The sequence below is a fragment of the Lycium barbarum genome, chromosome 3 (assembly GCF_019175385.1).
Source record: "Lycium barbarum isolate Lr01 chromosome 3, ASM1917538v2, whole genome shotgun sequence".
NCBI classification, from domain to species: Eukaryota; Viridiplantae; Streptophyta; class Magnoliopsida; order Solanales; family Solanaceae; genus Lycium; species Lycium barbarum.
Genome location: NC_083339.1, coordinates 125304661 through 125328239, shown reverse-complemented (window position 1 = coordinate 125328239; position 23579 = coordinate 125304661). Strand labels below are relative to the sequence as shown.

Below are 23579 nucleotides of genomic sequence, written 5' to 3'. Positions count from 1 at the left end.
TCTATAAAAGTCAAATGCTTAATCGGCTTTGTTTGTCTCTCACTTTCTTCTTCATTTCGGCGCTTCTACTGATTTGATGTATGTATGGATTTATAGCATTTTCATGAATATTCGCACTTCTCAAAAAAAATATAGTATGTCATGATATATTTGCTTTATGTCAACTCGTACTTTTTTTATGTTTCCGAGTTTATCAAGTCATTTCATATCACTTTTTTCTTTTTTCTCTGCGTGATTCAGTCAAAGACCGAGTTCCAGTTGATTCAACACTCTGTGTAAAGTTCCGCTGTCAGCTACACCGCCGATTCGAAAATTCATCTCTTGGAAACAAAGCATACACAGCAGTATTTTTTGCAGAGTTTTGGGTCTTTGGAAGGGAGCATATTATAATATATTTTTGTTGATTCGATTTCATACAATGAGCTCTCAATCATTGAAACGGCGAACCAGAATCAGTTTGACGTCCTTCCTTCTCTTAATCATAGGATTGGAGATTTTTACAGGTGTGTATTACTATGAGAAATAGTATATACTTGAACGATCACATGTTGCACCACTGTGGCAGGCCTGTGGGAGAGAGGAAAAGAGAGAGACAAAGATGTTTATGTATCGTATCGGTTTTAATGAATGAGATTGCACTTATTTGTTAGGTCTGCTTGTTTTATTGTTTATTAGCACACGAGGATTGATCTTTCTATTATTAGATTAGCTAGCTTTTCCGTCCTTTTCTTCTTATTATCACCCCTTTTGAACTACAAAATTGTGCACATTAAATATTGTAGACGGCTACGGCTTTTGATTTTTTCTTTAATGTTTCATTAAACGACTTTTGAGATTTCAGGCAGACCTATTGGTGTTAATTTCATGGCGGAAGCAAATTCAGTTGGTCCTCCTCATCGCAAGCTTCTTAATCAAGGTTAGTCCAAAAAATAACTCGACAAACAAAAATGATTTGAATTTTAATCTCTCTCTACAAAATCTCCACTTTTTCGCTTTATGGTACGGCCCAGCAGGCACGTCAGTTTTTGTTTACTCATGTCTATTGCTCTTATACCCATAATACAAAATATTTGTCATAGTTACCCAAAAGTTAAGAAAAAGGTTTAAACTAATTGAAATTGAAATGGCAAAAAATAAGAAGAGGAGAAAAATATATACTCTAGTTTGCTTTTAGTTTCTGCACTGTTACATGTATAAAACTTTGCATGCAATTTTCATAATCTGGGAATTGAACTACTGCTACTTTTGTACTATCTTTCATAGGAGTATTATTTTCTGCTGGGACTTCTCGGTTAAAAGTCCATGTCTAGTGCCACACATGTAATATCACTTTCCAAACGATTCTTTTGACATTAGAAAGTTATAAACAATTCTAGGCAGTGATATGCATTTATTTTATTGATATGCAAAAAGAAAAAGAATTAAAATGGTAGCTAATATTTCTATTCTGTATGGTATTAAAAGAATATTTTGGCAGCTCTTTTTTCTACCACTGCTCTAAAAATTAGCTCATAATGGTGCATTTGCTCTGTGCTTCACGTGCACATTGCTGTCCTGCCATTAAAGATACTCGAAAGGAAATATAATTCAAACGCCTCAATTCCCTATATCAGCATTTCTGATTGTTCCGTCTCAATCAACATCACAAAATAGCTTAATTTATCTTGAAGAATATAAGGCCCTATGCCCCCTTTTAAACCTTGTGTATTACAAATATACATCATTTATTGCACCTATCACCCCTCCATTAAAAGATAAATAAATCAAAAGCTCAATTACTTCCTGGGCCAGACCCGACCCAGGATTGATGGGTTAAAAGGGAGAAACAATAAAGCTTTCATCTCTTGTTAAGCTTGTACTCACTCCATATAAACATGTACTCAGCTCATTTTAGAGACTTGTATGAATAACAGAAGAAATTTTTCTCTCTTCTTCTTCTTCTTCTTCTTTCTCCTTTCTTATTAGGTGTCTATCCTACAGTCTATATCTCCAAAATTCCACCAAAGCATACAGCAGTATTTTTTGCAGCCTTGGAAGGGAGCATATTATAATATATTTTTGTTGATTCGATTTCATATATAATGAGCTCTCAATCATTGAAACGGCGAAACAGAATCAGTTTAACGTTCTTCCTTCTCTTAATCGTTGGATCCGAGTTTTTTACAGGTGTGTATGCATTGTATTTACTATGAGAAATAGTTTTATGAACAACTTTGATATTTATGTATGGTGTCGGTTTTTAATGAATGAGATTGCACTTATTTGTTAGGTCTCCTTATTCTATCGTTTATTATTAATTAGTACTGAGTACTATATTAGCTAGCTTTCCGTCCTTTTCTTCTCATCTCCTCATTTGAACTACAAAATTGTGCACATTAAATTTTATAGACAGCTACGGCTTTTGATTTTGGTTAATGTTCCAATAAACGACTTTGATATTTCAGGCAGACCCATTGGTCTTAATTTCATGGCGGAAGCAAGTTCATCTGTCAGCGGAAACACAAATATTGGTCCTCATCATCGCAAGCTTCTTAATCAAGGTTAGTCCAAAAAAAAAAAAAAAATTTAAAATTTAAAATTTAAAATTGCTCAACTTTTAGGTTTAAGGTACGGTCCTAGACACCCCCAGCAAGCAGGCAGCGTCCTATTTGCTCAGGTTTACTGTACACTTTTTGCCTTGTTGGTGGCGTACGTCAGTTTTTGTTTTCTCATGTCTATTGCTCTTATTGTTTGCCCAAAGGCTAGTAATTGAAAGGGCAAAAAGGAGAAGAGGACAAAAATATATAAATGCATATGCTTAACTCTAGTTTGCTTTAGTTTTTCTGCTCTGGTTACATGTAAATATTTGCATGCAATTTTCATAATCTGGGGAACTACTACTGCTACATCAGTATCTTTCTAATTTTGTGCTGGGACCTCTCGGTTAAAAGTCCATGTCTCGTCCCATTTATGTAATATCGCTTTCCAAACGATTTCTTTTGACTTGACAAAGTTATAAACAATTCTAGGCAGTCTGCATTTATTTTATTGATATCCAAAAAGAAAAAGAAGTAAAATGGTTAGCTAGTGTTTCCGTCTATCACTGATCTAAATATTAGCTGATAATGGTGCATTTGCTCTGTGATTCACGTGCACATAGCTGTTCAATCTCAATCAACATCACAAAAGGCTTAATTTATCTTGAAGAATGAATGCCCTATGCCCCTTTGATATCTTAAAGTTGACAGATTATGATTTACAAATATACATCATTTATTGCACCCATTAACACTCTTAACTGTTAATCCCCCCATCCATTAAAAAAAAAAAAAAATCCAAACCTCAAGATCCTTGGCCAAACCCAACCAAGCATTGATGAGGGGAAAAAAAAGGAAAGGGAACAATAAAGCAACTACTTAGAAAAGGACAAAAGACAGGTCTGCTATTACTGTTTTTATTTTTTGGTTACTTTTGTCATTATGTGGAATTGCCTTTTGGTGCAGGGAATGAAGTGGAAACAAACCGGATATGGGGTGACAAGTGTTCAAAATCAGATATAGTTATAAATCAGGGGCCCACAGCGCCATTACCCAGTGGTATACCAACCTACACAGTTGAAATTATGAACGTATGTGTGTCTGGCTGTGACATTTCAGGCATCCATTTGAAATGTGGCTGGTTCAGTTCTGCTCGTCTTATTAACCCTCGTATTTTCAAAAGACTACGTTTTGATGATTGTCTTGTCAACAATGGCAAGCCGCTTATTAATGGCCATACTATCTCCTTCCAATATGCCAACACTTTCCGTTACCCACTCACTGTTTCCTCAGTTATCTGCTGATACAGCTTGATGGGTCTAATAACATACACTTTAACACTCGTTAAAAACACTTAAAACAATGACAGAGCTATTAATAGCATTTAGGGAATCCCTATGCTTTTTTTTTTTTTTTTTTAGGCTTTAGAAGATTGAGAACAAGCTGTTCCTCGAATTGTGTTCCTAATTCTATAGGACATCTTGTTTTGGTAGAGGCTCTTAGTTTTCGTTCATATTGTAGTGACTAACTGAGGAAGGCATTATAGAGCTGTATTTTTTGGATTTTGAATGTAAAGTATACAACTCTTCTTTGAGTGGTTCTGGCTATTTGGAGCAGTATATATGCGCAGAATGAATGTTTTGCAATCTCGTTTTGTTTTGCTTGACAACTACACTTTGGATGAGATCACTGATTTTCGTTTCCATGTTTACATTCTTAGATTTGATAACACTACCTAATGAATCTGGAATTTTACAAATCAATCATTGTCGATCATCTTGACATTTCAAAATTTAAACCCTGGATTAGGACCAGACGCACTTTAAAAGAAGTTATGCATTTTAGGGTGTGTTTGGTACGAAGAAAAATGTTTTCACAACTAAGAAAATTTAGCAAAACATTATCGGGGTGAAATGGGGCAAGGAGTGCGGTTCACTTTTCTAATTTTTAAGAAAACTTGTGTCTAGTACAACGTTTTTCAAAACATTTTACCCAATCAAATATGAGAAAATTGAAAAACATTTTCTAAAAATCCCTACCAAACACACCCTTAGTAAACTTTAAGATGCGAATTTTGATATTGTTCATGCTTTTCCACTTTTTCCTTTATTCCAGAAAATTTTGGAAAAGGTCTTAAAATCGGATCACTGCCAACTTTAACATATGAAAGTTACACCAATAACAAAGTACGTATTTCTCTTCCAATAATATTCACGCATGCCCACCAGTACGTGATCATGTAACAAGATTGGATAATGCAACGAGCTGGGCATAATAAGGGTTTTCAGCGTACGTGGGAAATTAAGAACAATCAGAGCAAAATTAGAATGTCCAAAAGTATTTTAGTAAAAGATGAGAAATTAAGAACGAAAGCAGATCAGCATGTCCAAAATTTGCAAATTGCAGAAGAAAAGTAATGTTTGCAACGATAATGAACAAGCATAATCGTGTAATTTTAAATGAGAAACAAAGAGCAGTCTCATTATTGCATCCCAAGTAATTCAAAAATTGTTGTAATGGGTACATAATGTGACCCGAGTCTGCCGGTAACACGTTGCAAATAAAGTAATATGGGCAATTGGCAGTAATAGCCTTATTTTGAGGTCTTTAATTTTTGCCCATCAAAATAAAAATATTTAACTTTTTCCCTTCGCCCAAAACCTCAGGATTCCGAGTTCGAATCCCTACAAACTCTGCCCCATTAGGCATAGTTTACCTGCAAAACTCTCCTTAAGGCAGAGTTTGCAGGCAAATTATGCCTGATGGAGTAGAGTTTGCTGCAAACTAAGCCTTAAGGTAGAGTTTTGCAAGCAAACTATGCCTTAGCAAACTCTATCTTAAGGTAGAGTTTTGAGCAAAACTCTATCTGAAGGCAGAATTTTACATTCGGACAGAATTCTGCCTTACTAGCATTTGAGGGGCAAACTTACAACAAATGGTTACATCTAATGAGAAATTGGGAGGCTTTAGGCAAATTGAGATGAACAAACCTTATTAAAGTTCTCTTAATAACAATTACTCCCTCCGTCTCATAATAAGTGTTACCTTAGCCAAATTATTTTGTCCCATAATAAATGTCATCTTAAAAAACTAAGACATAAATTGACTAATTTTTTCCAATTCTACCATTAGGCAATAAAGTAACATCTAAGTGTTGATTGAAAATTTTGGTATATTTGAATTCGCAATGTCTAAAGTTTTACTTCTTGTGCATGCTTTAATCAAAAGATAAAATTAATTTTATTTTATTATATAGGGATAATTTGGTGAACTTCACATTGCATTATTGATTTCTTAATATGCATGCTTTTGATTAAGATGACACTTATTATGGGACGGAGGGAGTTTACTCCTTCCATTCCATAATGTAAGCCCTTCGGTTTTCAATTTTTTCTTAGAAAAATATGGCTCGACTATAATTTCAAACTCTCATTAAGTTGAAAAGAGTGCTAAGTATCATTTTTCTCCGTTTAGTTACTAAATATTCATGTAAAGAATAGGTAACTCCTAGGGACGAAGGATTGTTACCAAATTGATCATGAGCACATGCGACAAACAACTTAATAGAACATAAGAACTAAAAAAAGAAAGTAGATATGGATAATGCCAGAACGTGAAAATTCTTCATCCAAAAATAACAAACATTACTTTAGAGACTATGGTCAAAGTACAACTAAGTTGATTCTCCTAAAGCAAAGGTGACAAAATTCAGATAATGATCGAATAGAACTTTGATCGACTCTAGACAAAAATTATGCCCTCAAATGCATCATTGAAGAAATAATAACGATGGGCAGAAGGGGTCAGGGATATGTACTGCAATGCCTAGTAAATTATCACCGCAAAGTCTGCCATTTTCCAGAATATTTACAATACAAGTGCACATCATCCTGCCAAATATTTGGCAATGATATTCCTCCTAACCTTGTAAGGCAGCACAAAATGTTAATTCTAGCACTCCTCAAAGCTAAGAACAAAAGAGGGTTCAAGATCAAAAGGTAACTGAGAACTGAGGTTCGATCTGAACTATCCTACTGGACTAGGCACAACTAAAACTTGGAGAAAAATGAGCAACACCTGTGTGCCGGAGCTCAAGAGCATTGGAGCGCAATTAGACTAAAGCCGTTGCACCAAGGTGATGTCTCTACAAATTTTGGTGCGAGGCTAACTCATTATATATACAGCATTGGACAACCAAGAGGGACAGTGAGGTTTCCTAGATGAATTAATCTACCTACGACTGGCAGACCTCGTCTTCTCCAAAACCTGCACCTTCTCAAGAAGCTCTTTGCTTAGTACTTGATTGATCCTGAAAGCAGCCAAGAAAATCAATTGAATATCCACTGTCTAAAGTGAAGACGCAAAAAGTTGAGTGAAGAAGTTCACCTTCAACTTCTTTCTCAAGTTCTCCTCCTCCACATCGCGGCGTTGTCTCTCCTCTGTGAATATGTCTATCAAACTTTCTTGCTCCTTGTTAAGTTCCTCTATTTTTCTAGTTGCCTCCTGCAGCTGAACATGGAGCAGAAGAATTTCAGTTTTCATTAAAGAATCTATCAAAATCTAGACTAACAGAGTTTCACCCTTGCTATTACCAAAAAAATTGTACATATCTTCACCGGCAGGAACCACAGAAAAGGACCTTGAGGTCATATTTCCCGTTCCCAGAATAAGGACAAAGGAATACAAACAAGTAATTAGTATCCAAATTTCACCTATATATAAGACATTAGCTCCTACTACAACAACAACATACCCAGTGTAATCCCATAGGTGGTGTCTGGGGAGGGTGGCGTGTACTCAGACCTTACCCTACCTCTGTGGGGGTAGAGATGCGGTTTCCGATAGACCCTCGGCTAAATTAAGACATTAGCTACTACAGCATGCAAAACACTGCAGCTTTCGCACAGAAATGTGGCTACACTGGGAAACAATAAACGTCAAAATATCAGCTAACCTGAGCATCAACTGATTTGCGCATATCTCTTTCTTGCTGTAAATCACGCAACAGATCACCTAAAATCTCTTCCTCTCTCCTCCGCAACCTGTTGAATAAATAAACATTTTGATAGTTCATATGAGCCTAAAATACCATAAAATGGTTCAATAATTATGTAAAAGTTGCAGAACAAGCACCTTTCTTTAAGTTCACGATTCTCTGCTTTTAACTGCTCTAGAGACTCCATGAGGTTATCTGGCAGCACATCCTCATTCTCACAAGCATCTCCCTAATGGACCAAATAAAAAAGTTACCAATTCCACTATCTGCTCCAACTCTCCATGACAATAAATTCTATTGAAGAGTCAATTTTCCCACAATGAGAACCTTCAAACGTCGATGAGCGAAATTAGGTGCTCAAAAGGTGGGCCAAACCAACCCCCTCCCTACCCGAAAAAGAACTGAATGTGTAATAGATATGAATGTTATAATCTCCTGACTAGCTTCAAAACTTTCATCAAGACGTATAGAATCTCTTGACTAGCTTCAAAACTTTCATCAAGACATACATGAACATATCAGACACTACCTTCTAAAAGAGCATACTGGTTACATGTGCAGTAAATTAACATGATACTCTGGCATATATTGCTAATTGAAGATATTCTATTATTAAGAGAGCCTGAGCCCTGCCAAAAACTAAGACAACCGGAAGAAGCTTTGGAGGTTAAAGGGTACGTAGACCAGAAGTAACCTTTGATCTTGAACTTCTAGTAACTCGCTTGAGGCTTCCACCAGGGGAACGTACTTGCTCAGCAACTCTTTGTCCAAAGCCTGGCGGTGAATGCATAACCCGAGAGCCATCTTTTCCATAAGTATACTTCTGATGTCCACCTGATTGATTTTTTGGAAGGTCAACTTGGACATCTTCATCGCTGTCATCTTCGGCAGAAGTTGGTGGCTCAATAAAACTTGGTATCTTTCCAGATCTTCTGGATTTGCTATCATGCTTGCCATTTAGATGCCCAACACCATTACTCTTCTCAGATGACTTTGCTGAACTCTTATACTTCGATTGAGATGCTGAAGAAGGATAACCAGGAGAATTCTCTGTTTAAAAAATAATTGAATACTTTATCTCTTATAATAAAAAACTAGATATTATCAGAAAGCAAGATCACCTTCTCGAACTGAGATATTAAGAGTACAGTAAACAAAAATTTCAAGAAAAAGCATTAAACCTTATTAACTAAAAAAGTATCTTCCTTGAAAATAGAGATTACTGTGAAAAATATGAACACAATTCCCCAGACAAAGCGTCAAACCTTGCTAAAGGTTGTGTAAAGAATTGATGAAGAACAAAAAAAAATAAGATAGAAAGAAGTATGCATAGGTTACCTTGTGAAATAGCTTTCTTATTCTGCCTAGGAGCATAGCCAATTTTGTGACAAAGAGTTGACCTGGAAAAGAAATCAGGGGTATACTAAGTACATGAAACTCTGGAAAAGCACAACATGGAGACGAATAGAACGCACCAATAAGTTTTCTGCATCTGCACTAATCGTGATTCAAGTCTTTGAAGGACTATCGTACGCTCAAACCCTTGCTTGTCATGAGCTGGTTCAACAAAATTGGCTTCTAATACACCTGGCATCGAATATTGCACAACAGTAAGCACTTAAAAACAGGCAAGCTACAAATGGATGACTTTTAAGATGATATAGCAGACCTATAACTCCACGACCGTCACTTCCAGAAGCATGCCATAGCCTCCAAAATGGCTGACCACAGAAGGAAACTTTAATACAGATCACTAGATAATAAAGTGCAGAATGTTCTGCCATGCAAAGGCTAACTTATGCATCTCTTACTGTCACTAGAGGAAGTCTACATAAATTCACATACACCATATGTTAACAGAGTTGGAGTACAAGGATGAGAATTTGTTCTTTTTGGATTAGCAGATGGCAGATTATGAAGAACAACGAAATTATTCCCTGCAGAGTGAGGTAAAATATCAAGTTGCATGTCTCATAATACATGGATCTGATACTGCAAATCCCCACATATACGAAGGTACTGCAGAAAGCATTCCATCACATAGTCAAGAAGACACCAACAACTACAGCCATCATCACTGTTTAATAAAATAATTGCACTTCAGGAAAAAGACAAACCTTAATAAGTCTATTTTTATGATAGACATTAAACCCTTGAACATCTATATGAGCTTTAGCATCCTTTACAAACCCAATTTTCACAGTAGCCACCATCTACAAGCACCAAAATCAAAATGAATGAGAAAAAGATTGAGCGCTGAAAAAAGATCCAAATCAAGTTTGCCTTCAAAGACATATTACGTTTGAATCCTTGGGTACTCCATCCGCACCAGGCATAGGGCGATATGTGATCTCCTGGGTCAGCATCATATCATTTACTATGTTATGGTGCTCAACATCTTTACCGCGCAGAATAATCCGAAAGCCAGGAGCAATTCTTAGGTATAGAATTGATGCATAGCTCTGAAAATCCAAGAATACGCGTGATAAAAACAAAATTACTTTCCAAGAAAAAGTAAACATCAACTGCACGTAGCACCAAGGAGAAGAAAGCTAAAGGAGTTCCAATTGAATTCTATGCAAAACCATGTATTGAACTGAACCAAACTGGGGCCAAAAAAAACCAAGGTACATAAGCAAAGAATACTAGAGGAAACAGATCAGCTAATTAAAATCAAATAGGCTAGTTAACTAGTCCGAACAGAGCAATATAAACATAACAATGCACCCTTACCTTAGTATTATCGCTTTTGTTTCAAAATCTTAATAATTGTAAAGATGGTAAGATTTCTGTTGAACTTTAGAAGCATAATATCAAAGAAACATCAGACATCCAAGTCTCTTAAGTGGATTGTTTTTCATGGTCTCATGCTTTTTCCACACAATTACAGTGGAGGAAAGATGGAGGACGAGAATAAAATCAATTTCCATTTATGAACAGGTTGTCTCAGAATTCTCTGATATCAAGCATTCAATGATCAAGTTATCTCCAAAACTTGCTGGTGCTCCCTCCACAACATACGGGAGATTGTTTCAGCTAACTGAGATCAAGAAGGACCTCAATGTACATTTTGCAACTGATCCTCATAGGACAAGACCCAACACTAGGGAATTGACTCAATTTATATAAAATATGCATTACAGACATAAGAGCAACTGAGCCATTTCTCTCCAACAGTATCGATATTTCATCCCGTAATTCCAGTCAACCAATTCATCGAGTAACTCCTACCTCTTGGCTAAAATTCTGTTCATAGTTGACCAGCAAAAATTCTACTAGGATAATTAGAGCGTATTTTGCTGGTTAAGAATGCATTTCTCTTATTCTGATGGGCAAATAAAACTTGAATTACCTGTAATCCCTAAACTTGAAAATAATTGGTCAAGGTTGTTCTGAGAGCATGCAAGGAAATATTACGTCTACAACTACTTTTGATCCAAAATGTTAAGATGATACTTGCAACCAGGATGCACTTGGAATGTTTAGGTTTGACAACAGTCGCTCTTGATAGCCTAGATCAATATGGGCAAAGGCGTAATGCCCACTTGATAATTACAACTGCTCCTTGGTTCCAGGAGCATATAAACCCCCACATTCCAAGCAGGGAAGCAGAACAGCTGCCAAGAAAACCTTTCTTTTCTTTATTTATTTATTTTTTGCAAAAACCTTATCGAACTAGCATCGGACATTTTATAGCTAGAGATCAATCCAAGTGTCCTTCATTTAGGATTAAAGAGTCAAGGAACTAATTAATATCATCACAGAACCTCCAAAGTAACGTGAAATTCAAATAACTTGCTGACGTGTAACAAAAATGCCCCAACTAACACGACAGAAAAATTATGAACTTACTTACCCTTAGCGAATGTCTATATGTCAAGAAATGCCGGGAGTTTGGGAACTGTTTAGCCATCTGTATGCTCTTCTCTTCACGGTTGACTCCTCTTATTTGAATATCCTGAAGGAGAGAATGAAAGAAACATGTCACTAGAAAACTAATGTGACAGCACGTTAAGTAATGCATAGAAACGAGCAACAAGTTTAGAATATTAGAGGGTTACATGTGGATCTGCATCAAAATCTAACTCAAGTAGTCCTTGATCATCCTCCCACAAATTGTATACTATAATCCGAGTCCCCTGACCTTTCATCGGATTAAACTGCAGCATGTTTAGAAAAAGAAAAAAAATTGAATGATTAGCAGATACACCACATCCAAACCTGAACGACAGAGGCAAGGCAAGGCATTATCATGTAAACCAAAAAACTCAAAGCGTGGAGTCTGCCAAAATGGTTCATTAATTCCAACCTACACAGATACGCTTCACAACAGGGCTGCACACTGGCTGAGCCAAGGTGAACACTTGAGAACTAGATTTTGTATGCTAACTTTAATGTTATTACAGCTCAATTAAATTTGGGGGTCAGTATATGTTCTAATCAATATTGGAATTAGGGTTACATAGTCTTTTTGCAACTCTTTCCAACTGTGCACTTTGTAATTTACAGTAATCATGTCACAGCTTATATCGTCTCATTTGTTCCTTTTATAACATCTTTCATACTAGTTTAACAATTGCAGAAGGATTTAAAATACTACTCTCTTTTGTGGGGGCCGTAGGAGTGGGAGTGATTATGAAGATTTACCTGTCTAAGAAGATCAGCTTCACTTGAAAAAGGGGACCACTCAATTATGGTTTCGAGATTTCGATCCCAGTCACTAGTAGATGATCGTATTATCTTGTCCCACCCTTCTCTTTTTTCATAATCAAGCTGCAAAATAGCAAGAAAACAAACATCAATATAAGAGCTTGTGTATGAAATCACATCAAAGACACTAACATCCATGAAGGATTACAAATATCATACTCATGAAGGGAACAAGTGCTCCCTCTTTGCTAGGACTACTAAATAGAAGTCCGAAAAATGAAATGCAAGAACCACTATAGAGGGAAAAAGAAAGATCAGACACCTATTAGCAAGGCCAGAATGATGTTATCAAGTTTTCTTACAAAGCTGAAGCTTAGACATAAGATAACACAGGCAAAAATGTGAGGAAGAGCAAACACTAGTATGAAATATCCACCAACAACTTAAGTCCTGATACAGCACAGAGCTTGAGCAAAAAGAAAGTAGAATGCACACTTTGTACAAAAATTACAACTTTTTTTGAAATGAGGTTTACATCAACAACTGAAATTCATATAAAGTGCAGAGTTTGTTTACTTTAGGTTTAGATATCTAACATGAAAATAGGGGCAAAGAGTTGATTAATTGGCTTTCTGATTAGTCAATCGCAGTAGAAGCATTTCTAGATGCACTTTGCCTCAGACAGGGACACCGGGTCTATCATTTTCACCATAAGATCACTATAACTACGGAAACTTTAAATAATACAGCATGCTTACCATGGGAACAATGATGTCTTCCATTCCTGTGCTTCGCAAGAATGTGTAGGACAGCAATCCAATGCTCTGTGTGGGGCTGAAACAGAAAGAAAACACCTGGGTAAATAGCGGTACCGAACCCACCACAAGAATAAAGAGAAAAAAAATGAGGGTCGAAAGCAACAATAATCACAGCTACAGGAGCGGGGGACTGCACCAGAGCCTGAGAAATTTGAGATCAGGCGTGACTAACTTACAGAAATAAAGGGGAAACTAAGAGGAAGGAATACCCTAAGCAAGGAACCAATCCCAAGGCCTGAGCTCGCAACTCCTTTGTAACATGCCAGTCTCAGGGAAACAGCAAACCTGTGTTATACAGATTTTCCTTAATGTACCCACGTCAACGAGGTATGGTTACTTCATCCACAGCTTTCGCCACACTGAAAACTTGCTAAAATTGTATGTACCCACACAGGATACTTGATTGCAGAGAGTTTCCATGTAACATGATAGCTAACTAGCTACCAGACTTCACGCTACCAGTTTAGACACCTGGATTCCCAGGAATCTCTCATTGGTCCTAACACAAGTGCTAGTTTTAAGTATATGGAAGTGCTATGCTAGAGCTAGGCAAACATCCACAACACACAACTGTAGCCACAAACTATTATCCAATTGACCCAAACGTTCCAACAGTTGATGCAATATACTTAAGCGGACCATGGAAAAATCATACTCTCTAAATGACGTGAAACTAGAAATTGATCAGATCAGACCTGCCCCATGGGTGGCAGGTAAAAAGAGATCTTCATTTTCCTGCTCCATTACCATATATAGTTTTAACTAAGGCAGCAATTTCAAAAAGGACATCCCATTCCTCCCATACAGTCACTTCCAGTGTGGGAATAAGAGGGAGTTTTTCTCCTTATAACTGACAAAGGGAAACATGTCATGACTTAATAACGATAGTTTAGCGCTAAGAGCCTGTTTGGATGAGCTTATGCTTATAAGCTGTTTGCAGCTTATAAGCTAAAAAAATAAGTTGGGGTAGTCTAACTTATTTTTTTTTGGCTTATAAGCTGTTTTCAGCTTATAAGCTGCTTTAGATAAGCTAAGTCAAATGGGCCCAATTATTTTTTTGAGCTTATTTTAAGCACAAAATGACTTTAAGCTGGCCAGCCAAACACTCAAAAAAGCTGAAAACAGCTTATAAGCAACTTATAAGCCAATCCAAACGGGCTCTAAAAGTGAACTTTGGTGTCCTATTCCTTGCCAACTAGGAGTACCAACGGGACTGTATGCTAACCATAAATAGTCTGTTCTACAAGTTATCAAGAAAACCATGGAATGGTGATCATCTAAAGAATGTATGAAGCTGCAAATAATATTAGAAGAAAAGCTTGCATAAGTGAAACCAAGCACATAATATGCTGATCAGCAGAGAGGAAACAAACACGCAAGTTATGACAAGAAGTTCGTGGATGGAACTCCAGTAACATGTAAGCCTAGGCCAATTTCCAACTCTGTACCAGCCAAATTGAAAAATAGAAACATAGACCATTAAAAGGAGGCAGAAGTAACAACCTTTTCCCTGGTTTCCCACCAGAACGAGAGAAAACAATCACATCAGCTCCAAGCCTCATGGTACTTGTCTTGAATCCATTTCCATCTATACAAAAGCACAGAAATAAATCATATGCTGAAGTAAACATTACTGGTAATCTCAACAGAAACTAATTGTATCAAAATCATCTCAGTTAAAACTCACACTGCCCAATAGTATCTGCCATTTTGCTTTTCGCAGAATATCCTAGCGACATGCAATGCCTCATTCGATCAGGATCCATTCCACCACCATTATCTGTAGAAGAATAAGCAAGATAAGACAAACCAACAGCATCAGAAAGTAAAGTAGCAAATTATAAAATGACAATATTTAATAAGCATTTAATAAGATGAAGAGAGGTTTAGTGCATAAAGATATGAATGTTTCAGAGAAGTTAGAAAATTAAACATTTTTAAGGGTGGTTAGAAAAAGATTTGCCCAGCTTATTGCTCCTACTAATGAAGCATAGCCTATACACAGTTTTAAGTAAACATATCACAGGAAACTCCATGGTCGGGCAGCGTGCTCCTGGGAACTAACACCGAGGTTGCTTCTCCTCAAAATAGACATGGAACACAAAATTGATATCCCCTTTACTGGTTGTCTGGTTCACATGGATTAAAGAGAAGTGAAGGGACATAAGCATTCTCCACTTTACCAATCCCAATAAGTTAGAGGAAAATGGAAGGAAGAAAAGTAAAAAGGAAGGAGAGGATATAGAAGTTGATTGGATTGGGAGAGTTAGCAGGTATTCGGATAGAAGGCTTTCCTGATGACTGTGGATATAGTTCTAACATCCATGTAAAAAGCAAAAGAAATATAGTAAAGTTAAATACCTTCAATCAGAAGCATCCTGCTCCCATCTTTTTTGTTTTGGACCATATCTATGTTCACATATGTTGCTCCGTTGGAGACCTTATCAAAGAGAGTGAGCTTAAAATGGTATGCAAAATGGCAAGATATAAACTAGATTAAGCCAAAAAGTATACCTCATCCAATGCATTGTCCAAAAGCTCGGCAAAAGCTGCAGGACTGGATATGATCAGAAAAATTGAAATAAAGAGGGCAAAAACTGTAAGGGTATGTAAACCTACATATCTTATGGTTAGATGAAATGTGATAACTTACCTCCAAGCACCCACTTATGACTTGTGGCGTTGGAATGTAGGAATCTGGGATGAACTCTGACATGATCTATACCACCTACAAGATTAAGAAAGTTTGTTGCACCCTCAGCTAAAATAATTCTCTTTACTACAAAAGGCCAAAAGGGAATATCATAGGAATACATAACTAAGAGACATTAATACTTTAAAAAAGGTTAGTTAATAAATGGTCTTATAGTATTGTAAATAAAACCTATCAAAAAAAAAAGGGTCTTACTGAGGAACAAGTCATACCCAAGAGAGTAAGCTTCAAGTATCTTGGTTCCGTAATTCAGGGTGATGGGGAGATTGACGATGATGTCACACGCCGCATTAGAGCAGGGTGGGTGAAATGGAGGCTTGCCTACGGGGTATTGTGCAATAAAAAGGTGTCGCCCAGGCTTAAAGGTAAGTTCTACAAAGTGGTGGTTAGACCAGCGTCGTTATATGGGGTAGAGTGCTGGCCAGTGAATTCCCACGTTCAGAAGATGATGGTAGCTGAGATGAGGATGCTCAGATGGATGTGTGGGCATACTCAGAGAGATTTGATTAGGAACGAAGTTATATGGCACAAAGTGAAAGTGGCATCAGTGGCAGACAAGATGAGGGAAGCGAGGTTGAGGTGGTTCGGGCATGTGAAAAGGAGGCGTGAGGATGCACCAGTAAGGAGGTGCGAGAGGTTAGCGGTAGCAGGAGTTAGGTGAGGTAGAAATAGGCCAAAGAAGAATTGAGGGGAGGTGATTAGAGATGATATGGCGCAACTTCAACTGACTGAGGACATGACCCAAAATTAGAGGGTATAGAGGTCGAGAACTAGGGTAGAAGGTTAGAAGGAAGCTTAGTGTTGTCGACTTCTGTGTGGGGAGGGAGGGGGTGGGTCTAATCCTCCCCTCTTTTCCTTTTAGTTGTAGTATATCGGTATCGCATAGTTTCTTATTCCTTATTGTGTATTATTACATGTATCTTGTTATTTTAGTATCTCTTTTCTAACATTATTGTGCCAGGTACCTTTTTCTAAGCCGAGGTCTACCGGAAACAGCCTCTCTACCTCACAAAGGTAGAGGTAAGGTCTGCGTATATCTTACTCTCTCCATACCCCACTTGTGGGATCACACTGGGTTTGTTGTTATTGTAATAAATGGTCTTACTATTAGACCGAAGAGGAAAAAAAAAAAGAGAAAAATGTTCCATCTAAACTTAAATGACTTACCTAATTAACCAAAAATAAATAAACTACCATAACTTCTCCCATATTCAAAACAATTGACAAAATCCAATTCACCCACCCAATTAAGCTTACAATAATCTACCAAAATTTCAGTCATTAAGGCTCCAAACTACTACTCCTAGCTCCCCCCATATTCAACAAGATTTAGATAATCGAATCACCTACCCAATTTAAGCTAACAATAATCCACCAAAAAATACAGTCATTAAGGCTCCGAACTACAACTTCTAGCTTCCCCCATATTCAACAAGATTTAGATAATCCAATTCACCACCCTAATTTAAGCTACAATAATCCACCAAAAATTACTATCATTAAGGCACTCCTAGCTTACCCATATTCAACGAGATTTAGATAATCATGTTCACCCACCCAATTTAAGCTATATAAAATAATCCTCCAAAATGCACAACAAAACAATTAACAGGAAAAATGAAACAGAAAGAGCACATAATTGATGGCATGCACAAATTAACACGGACAAAAACATTCTATTAACTGAAGAGAGGAAAAACAAGAGTTCTATCTAAACTTAAATAACTTGCCTAATTAATCAAAAATAAATAAATTACCATAACTTTCCCGTCATTCAAAAAAAATGATCACAATCGAATTCACCAACCCAATTAATTGTTGGCATGCACAAATAGCAACAACAAATTGAACGATTTTTTTAACTAACAAACCTGAAGAAAATGCATTAGTAGTAGAAGAAGCTCCTTCATAATCCCCAGCTTTCAAAAATTGCTTGCCACTACTCTCCAAATTACCTAACCTACCCCTATTAGGAGGTGGACTAGGTAACTGCAATGGAGGTTGTGGTAAAGGATCCAAAAATCCTAAAGGCAACACCCCTTCAACCACACTCTTCCTCTTCTTCTTCAACCTATTAGAATCGATAAAACCATCGGAATCGGAGTCGTCGAATTCGTCACTACTGCTTAGATCAATAAAAACCGAAGATTTCGCCGACACTGGTTGCTTCCCTCTATTATTACCGTCGAATATATCTTGCTTAATTACAATATTCGGATTCGCCATGCAAAAAAGAAAAGGGGTAAAGCAGAAGGGTAAAAGGATGAAAAGGAAAGAAGATTGAGGAATTTTAGATGGAGAGAAGTACATAGAGTTTAACGTCCAAGTTACATAGAGTTTAACGTCCGGGTTGATGTTATATGAACCGTCAAATTTTCTTGAGATCTGTTGCAGCTTTTTTTTATGTGGGTCCCTTCTTTAATGAGCATTAATGATGTTTATTTAAGATTTAAGTAGGGGATTGGATTGGCCGGGTTTCAAGTCCAACCCTTTAGCTTGCTCTTGTGAGATCCAAGAGAGTTTGAGTGAATGTAAGACTAATCAATATTTCACATAAATATGAAGTATAACATCATTGTAGTGAAATCCTAATAACCAAAGAAAAAGCTAACAAGAGATAGCCAACGAAGATGGGGCAAGGGGGGAGACATTTTATTGTTGTTCAGATTGATATCCTTCGCACAAATGATAAAGTCAGAATGAGAAATATAGAGGTAGAGAAAACAAAGGGGGAACCAAGTACGACACGTGACACATGTCGCCCTTGCATGCCTAAGAAGTGACTCTTTCGCATGCGTGCCATGTGCATCGTGGCATCTGTGCCGGTGTTTGCTTCGCATGGCTGCCAAGTGTCCTTTCCTATGCGCTATATGTCTCATGGCATGTGCGCCATGTGTTTGCTTCGCATGCGTGCTATGTACCTCGTGGCATGTACGCCAAGTGTCCTTTCGCATGCATGCTATGTGCCTCATGGCATGTGTGCCACGTGTTTGCTTCGCATGCGTGCTATGTGCCTCGTGGCATGTGCTCCATGTGTTTGCTTCGCATGCGTGCTATGTGCCACGTGGCATGTGCGCCATGTGTTTCTTCGCATGGCCGCCAAGTGTTACACTGCGTGAATCCATGTATTTCCATCTGAAACTACTTGGAAGTTGCCCACTTGAGCTACTCGCAAGCTGCCTACTTGATTGCAAACTTCTTCAGAAAGCTAAATGAGTACTTAAATGGACACTCACAATACAGTGTACTCCCTTCATTTCAAAATAAATGGTGCTTTTACCTTTTAATTTGTTTCACCCACCCAATTAAGCTACAACAATCCACCAGTAATTACAGTCATTAAGCCTCCAACTACTGCTCATAGCTTCCCCATACTCAAAAAAAAATTAGACAAACGAATTCGCCCACCCAATTTAAGCTAATAATCCACCAAAAATCACAAATCATTAAGGCTTTGAACTACTTTGTTCCGTGTTACTTGAGCCGAGGGTCTTTTGGAAAGAGCCTCTCTATTCCAGGAGGTAGGGGTAAGGTTTGCGTACGCTCTACCCTCCCCAGACCCCACTTGTGGGAATACATTGTATGTTGTTGGTTTTAGGCTCTGAACTACTACTCACAGCTTCCCCATATTCAACACGATTTAGACAATCCAATTCGCCCACCCAATTAAGCTACAATAATTAGGGAAGGCAAACGGTGCGGGCGGGGCGGGGTGGTTGCGGGTCAAACCCGCGAACACTTCAACCCGCCCCCCATAGCACAATTTGCTATTTTCAACCCGCCTCGCATATTTTCTTTTTCCATTTTGTTATTTAGCTTAAATTGTAACTGCAGTGATGGACGAATTGACACGACATATTCAGGAGGAGGAGGTGTTGTGGTGTATGTTATTTGCTGACGACATAGTTTAGATTGACGAGACGCGTAGTGGAGTTGACGCTAGGCTGGAAGTTTGGAGAACAACCATAGAATCTAAAGGTTTCAGGTTAAGTAGGACTAAGACGGAGTCCATGGAGTGCAAGTTTAGTGACGTGACGCAAGAGACAAATGTGGAAGTGAAGATCGAGGCACAAGTTATATCCAAAAGAGGGAGTTTCAAGTATCTTTGGTCCATAATACAAAGGGACTGGGAGATTAACAATGATGTCGCACACTGTATTGGAGCAGGGAGGATGAAATGGAGGCTCACATCTAGGGTGCTTTGCAACAAAAAAGTGTTGCCTAGGCTGAAAGGTAAGTACAAAGTGGTGGTTAGACCAACATTGTTGTATGGGGCAAAGTGTTGGCTAGTCAAGAACGTTCAAGTTCAGAAGATGAAGGTAGCGGAGATGCGGATGCTCAGATGGATGTGTGTTCATACTAGGAAAGATATGATTAGGGACGAAGATATACAGGATAAGGTCGGAGTGGCCTCCGTGGAGGACAAGATGAGAGAAGCGAGACTAAGATGGTTCGGGCATGTAAAGAGGAGGTCTGAGGATGCGCCAGTTAGGAGGTGTGAGAGATTGGCGGTCGCAAGTGTTAGGAGAGGTAGAGGTAGGCTGAAGAAGAACTGGGGGGAGGTAATTAAACAGGATATGGCACAGTTCCAGCTGACTGAGGACATGACCTTAGATAGGAAGATTTGGAGGTCGAAGATTAGGACAGAAGGTTAGTAGGTAGTTGAATTTGTTGCACTGTGTGTGAGAGAGGTGGGGGGCTAGGCACTGTGTGTGAGAGAGGTGGGGGGCTAGCCTTTCCATCTCCTCTTCTCCTTTTCTTAGTTATGTTATTTTGGTATCACATAGATCATTACCTTTATGTGTCTATTATTGTGCCATTTGTTTTGTATCTCGACATTTTGTTGTCTTATTTTTCTTGCAATCCTGCATTGACTACGTTTCTTTTGAGCCGAGGGTGTATCGAAAACAGCCTCTCTACCCTGCAAATGTAGAGGTAAGGTCTGCGTACATCCTACCCTCCCCAGACCCCACTTGTGGGATTACACCGGGTATGTTGATGTAACTGTAGTTTAAAATATTACAAAAAGGAATTGCTTTTATAATCACGAATAGAAAATAATAAACTAGAGCGTTTCGCATCTGCATTTTCACTGAGGGAGGATTTGTGTTATAACAATGTAAGTTTACTCTTTTCATTTTTTATTCTGAATCTATTTTTTCCAATCAAAAAAATGGTGTTTAATTACTTACGTAACTGATAAAGAAAATAGAGTGCGAACCATGAAATTTGTGAAGAAAAGTAAAAAGAAAAGAACAAAAATACATTCACTTAATTACGTAGCTATCAATTTTCTGTTAAAAAACTTGATTACATATTTTTCTCCATAGCCAGCTAGCAGTCAGAAATCCTTGCAAAGTTTTCCATTATAAGATGAGCACGTCTTCAGATAGTGAAATTTCAAAGTAGAAAAATTACAAATCAGATAATTATCTCTCTATAGTATCTGGGTTGGAACTTGGAAGCAACTAAATCCCACCGAAAATATACATTTAACAATACAGTGGCATGTGCATGCAGGAAACCCGCAACCCAACCCGCACTAAATTTTCTAAAAAGTTGTTTCAACCCGCACCGCCCCATTGCCATCCCTAACAATAATCCACCAATAATTAGTGTCATTGAGCCTCCTAACTTACCCCATATTCAACAATATCTAGACAATCCAATTCACCTACCCAATTTAACCTAACCTAAATGTAATCCACCAAAATGCACAACAAAACAATTAACAGAAAAACTGAAACCGAAAGAGCACATAATTGTTGGCATGCACAAATTAACACGGACAAAAACATTCTGTTAACCTAAGAGAGGAAACAAAAAGAGTTCCATCTAAACTTAAATAACATACCTAATTAATCAAAAATAAATAAATTACCATAACTTTCCCCTCATTAAAAAAAAATCGACACAATCGAATTCACCAACCCAATTAAGCTACAATAATCCACCAAAAATTACAGTCATTAAGGCACTCATATCTCCCCCCCCCCCCCCCCCCCCCCTTATTCAACAAGATTTGGATAATCAAATTCACCCAATTTAACCTAAATGTAATCCACCAAAATGCCAACAAAACAATTAAACAGAAAAAATGAAACGGAAAGAGCACACAATTTTCGGCATGCACAAATTAACCCAAACAAATAGCAAAGAGCAAATTTTCTTAACAAAAACGAATACAATGCATAGAATTTGCCAACAACAAATTAAAAAGTTCCATCTAAACTTAAATAACATACCTAATTAATCAAAAACAAATCGTTCCATCTAAACTTAAATAACATACCTAATTAATCAAAAACAAATAAATTACCATAACTTCCCTCATATTCAACAAAAATTGACACAATCCAATTCACTCACCCAGTTTAACCTAAATGTAATCCACCAAAATGCCAACAAAACAATTAACAGAAAGAGCACATAATTGTTGGCATGCACAAATAACAACAACAAATTAAGCGATTTTTTTTTGACAAACAAACCTGAAGATAATCCTCCATTAGTAGTAGAAGAAGAAGCTCCTTCATAATCACCAGCTTTCCAAAACTGCTTACCACTACTCTCCAAATTAGTATTACCTAAATTACCCTTATTATTAGTCGGTGGAGGAGCAGGTAACTGTAGTGGAGGTTGTGGTAGAGGATCCAAAAAACCTAAAGGTAACGCTCCTTCATCAACACTCTTCCTCTTCTTCTTCGGTCTATTATTAGAACCCACAAAACCGTCGGAATCTGAGTCGTCGGATTCGTCACTACTGCTTAGATCAATAAAAACCGACGGTGACGATTTCTTCACCGCCGGGTTCACTTTATTATTATTATTATTATCATCTAAAATTTCTTGCTTAATTACAATATTCGGATTCGCCATGCAAAAGGGAGTAAAGTAGAAGGGTTAAAACTCAAAGGGGATGAAAAGGAAAGAAGATTCAGGTATATAGTACGACGGAGATTAGCAGTACAAAGGGTTTTTTTTCACGTACGAGTTGATGTTGTATCAACCGTTTGATTTTCTTGAGATCTGTTGCAGCTTTTTTGAATGTGGGTCCCTTTTCTAATAAGCATTAATGATGTTTTTATTATATTAATAATAATAAAGACTTAAGTAGGGGATTGGATTGGTTGGGTTTTAGGTCCGAGTGTCCGACCATTAGCTTGCTCCGGTCTTGTCAAGACTAATCAATTTTTCTCCAAAATATGAAGTATAACGTCATTGTTGTGAAGTACTGGTAGTTTGGTACACGGTATAAGGTAGATATTCATTACTAACTTTGAGATTAATTTTATATCATATTTGATAGACTTTCTACCAAATAAAGAATAAAATAAAGTCAATACTTAAAGATATGATATCTCACCTTATCCCCTTAAACCCTTTTAGATGAGATAAATTAATCTCAGGATTGTAATACCTGAATAAATTTATTCGCGTACCAACCATCTTGTAAAAGTAGAAGCTAGCTAACAAGAGATATAGCTAACGAAGATGGGGCAAAAGAGGAGATATTTTATTGATATTCATATTGATATACTTCGTACGTAGGGCTAGGCATAAATATCGAAAATCAAAAAATCGAACCGAACCGAATTAAAATAAATTCGGTTTCGGTTCAGTTACCATTTTTTATTTTTTCAAATAAATTTGATGTTCGATTCGGTGTTCGGTTATGGGTCACCATTCTTCGGTATTTCTGTTTAACCTAAGAGTTACTGTATGTGAATACAGAATGGGGTCAACATCTTTTGTGTAATGCATTTTTCTTTTTGGGCCTCTCGTAGTTTGGCCAAGTTTTTGCTTTGTCAACTACATTGTCCCCCTTATCCTTATACAACGACAATCTTGACATGGTTGCCAAAGTTTTCTAAAATAGCTTTACT

General features: G+C 37.4%; 2 protein-coding genes across 2 annotated transcripts; one reads left to right on the top strand and one right to left on the bottom strand.

The window, feature by feature from the left end:
- The first annotated feature begins 246 nt into the window (after positions 1 to 246).
- Positions 247 to 4152, top strand: LOC132634117 (TPD1 protein homolog 1-like). The gene is made up of 4 exons (XM_060350418.1): positions 247 to 503; positions 842 to 916; positions 2445 to 2540; positions 3483 to 4152. Exons 1-4 carry the CDS (start codon positions 419 to 421, stop codon positions 3818 to 3820), a joined length of 594 nt encoding a protein of 197 aa, XP_060206401.1. The 5' UTR covers positions 247 to 418; the 3' UTR covers positions 3821 to 4152.
- A 2176-nt stretch (positions 4153 to 6328) lies between these two features.
- Positions 6329 to 22758, bottom strand: LOC132632294 (protein MICRORCHIDIA 7-like). The gene is given in 21 exon segments (XM_060348174.1): positions 6329 to 6803; positions 6805 to 6825; positions 6903 to 7025; positions 7471 to 7558; positions 7650 to 7741; positions 8207 to 8562; positions 8851 to 8912; positions 8988 to 9099; positions 9182 to 9233; positions 9630 to 9725; positions 9813 to 9974; positions 11369 to 11470; positions 11574 to 11672; positions 12160 to 12285; positions 12921 to 12996; positions 14484 to 14568; positions 14668 to 14760; positions 15342 to 15420; positions 15495 to 15529; positions 15634 to 15708; positions 22185 to 22758. Coding segments are annotated over 21 exon segments (2379 nt in total). The 5' UTR covers positions 22573 to 22758; the 3' UTR covers positions 6329 to 6746.
- Positions 22759 to 23579: the final 821 nt, after the last annotated feature.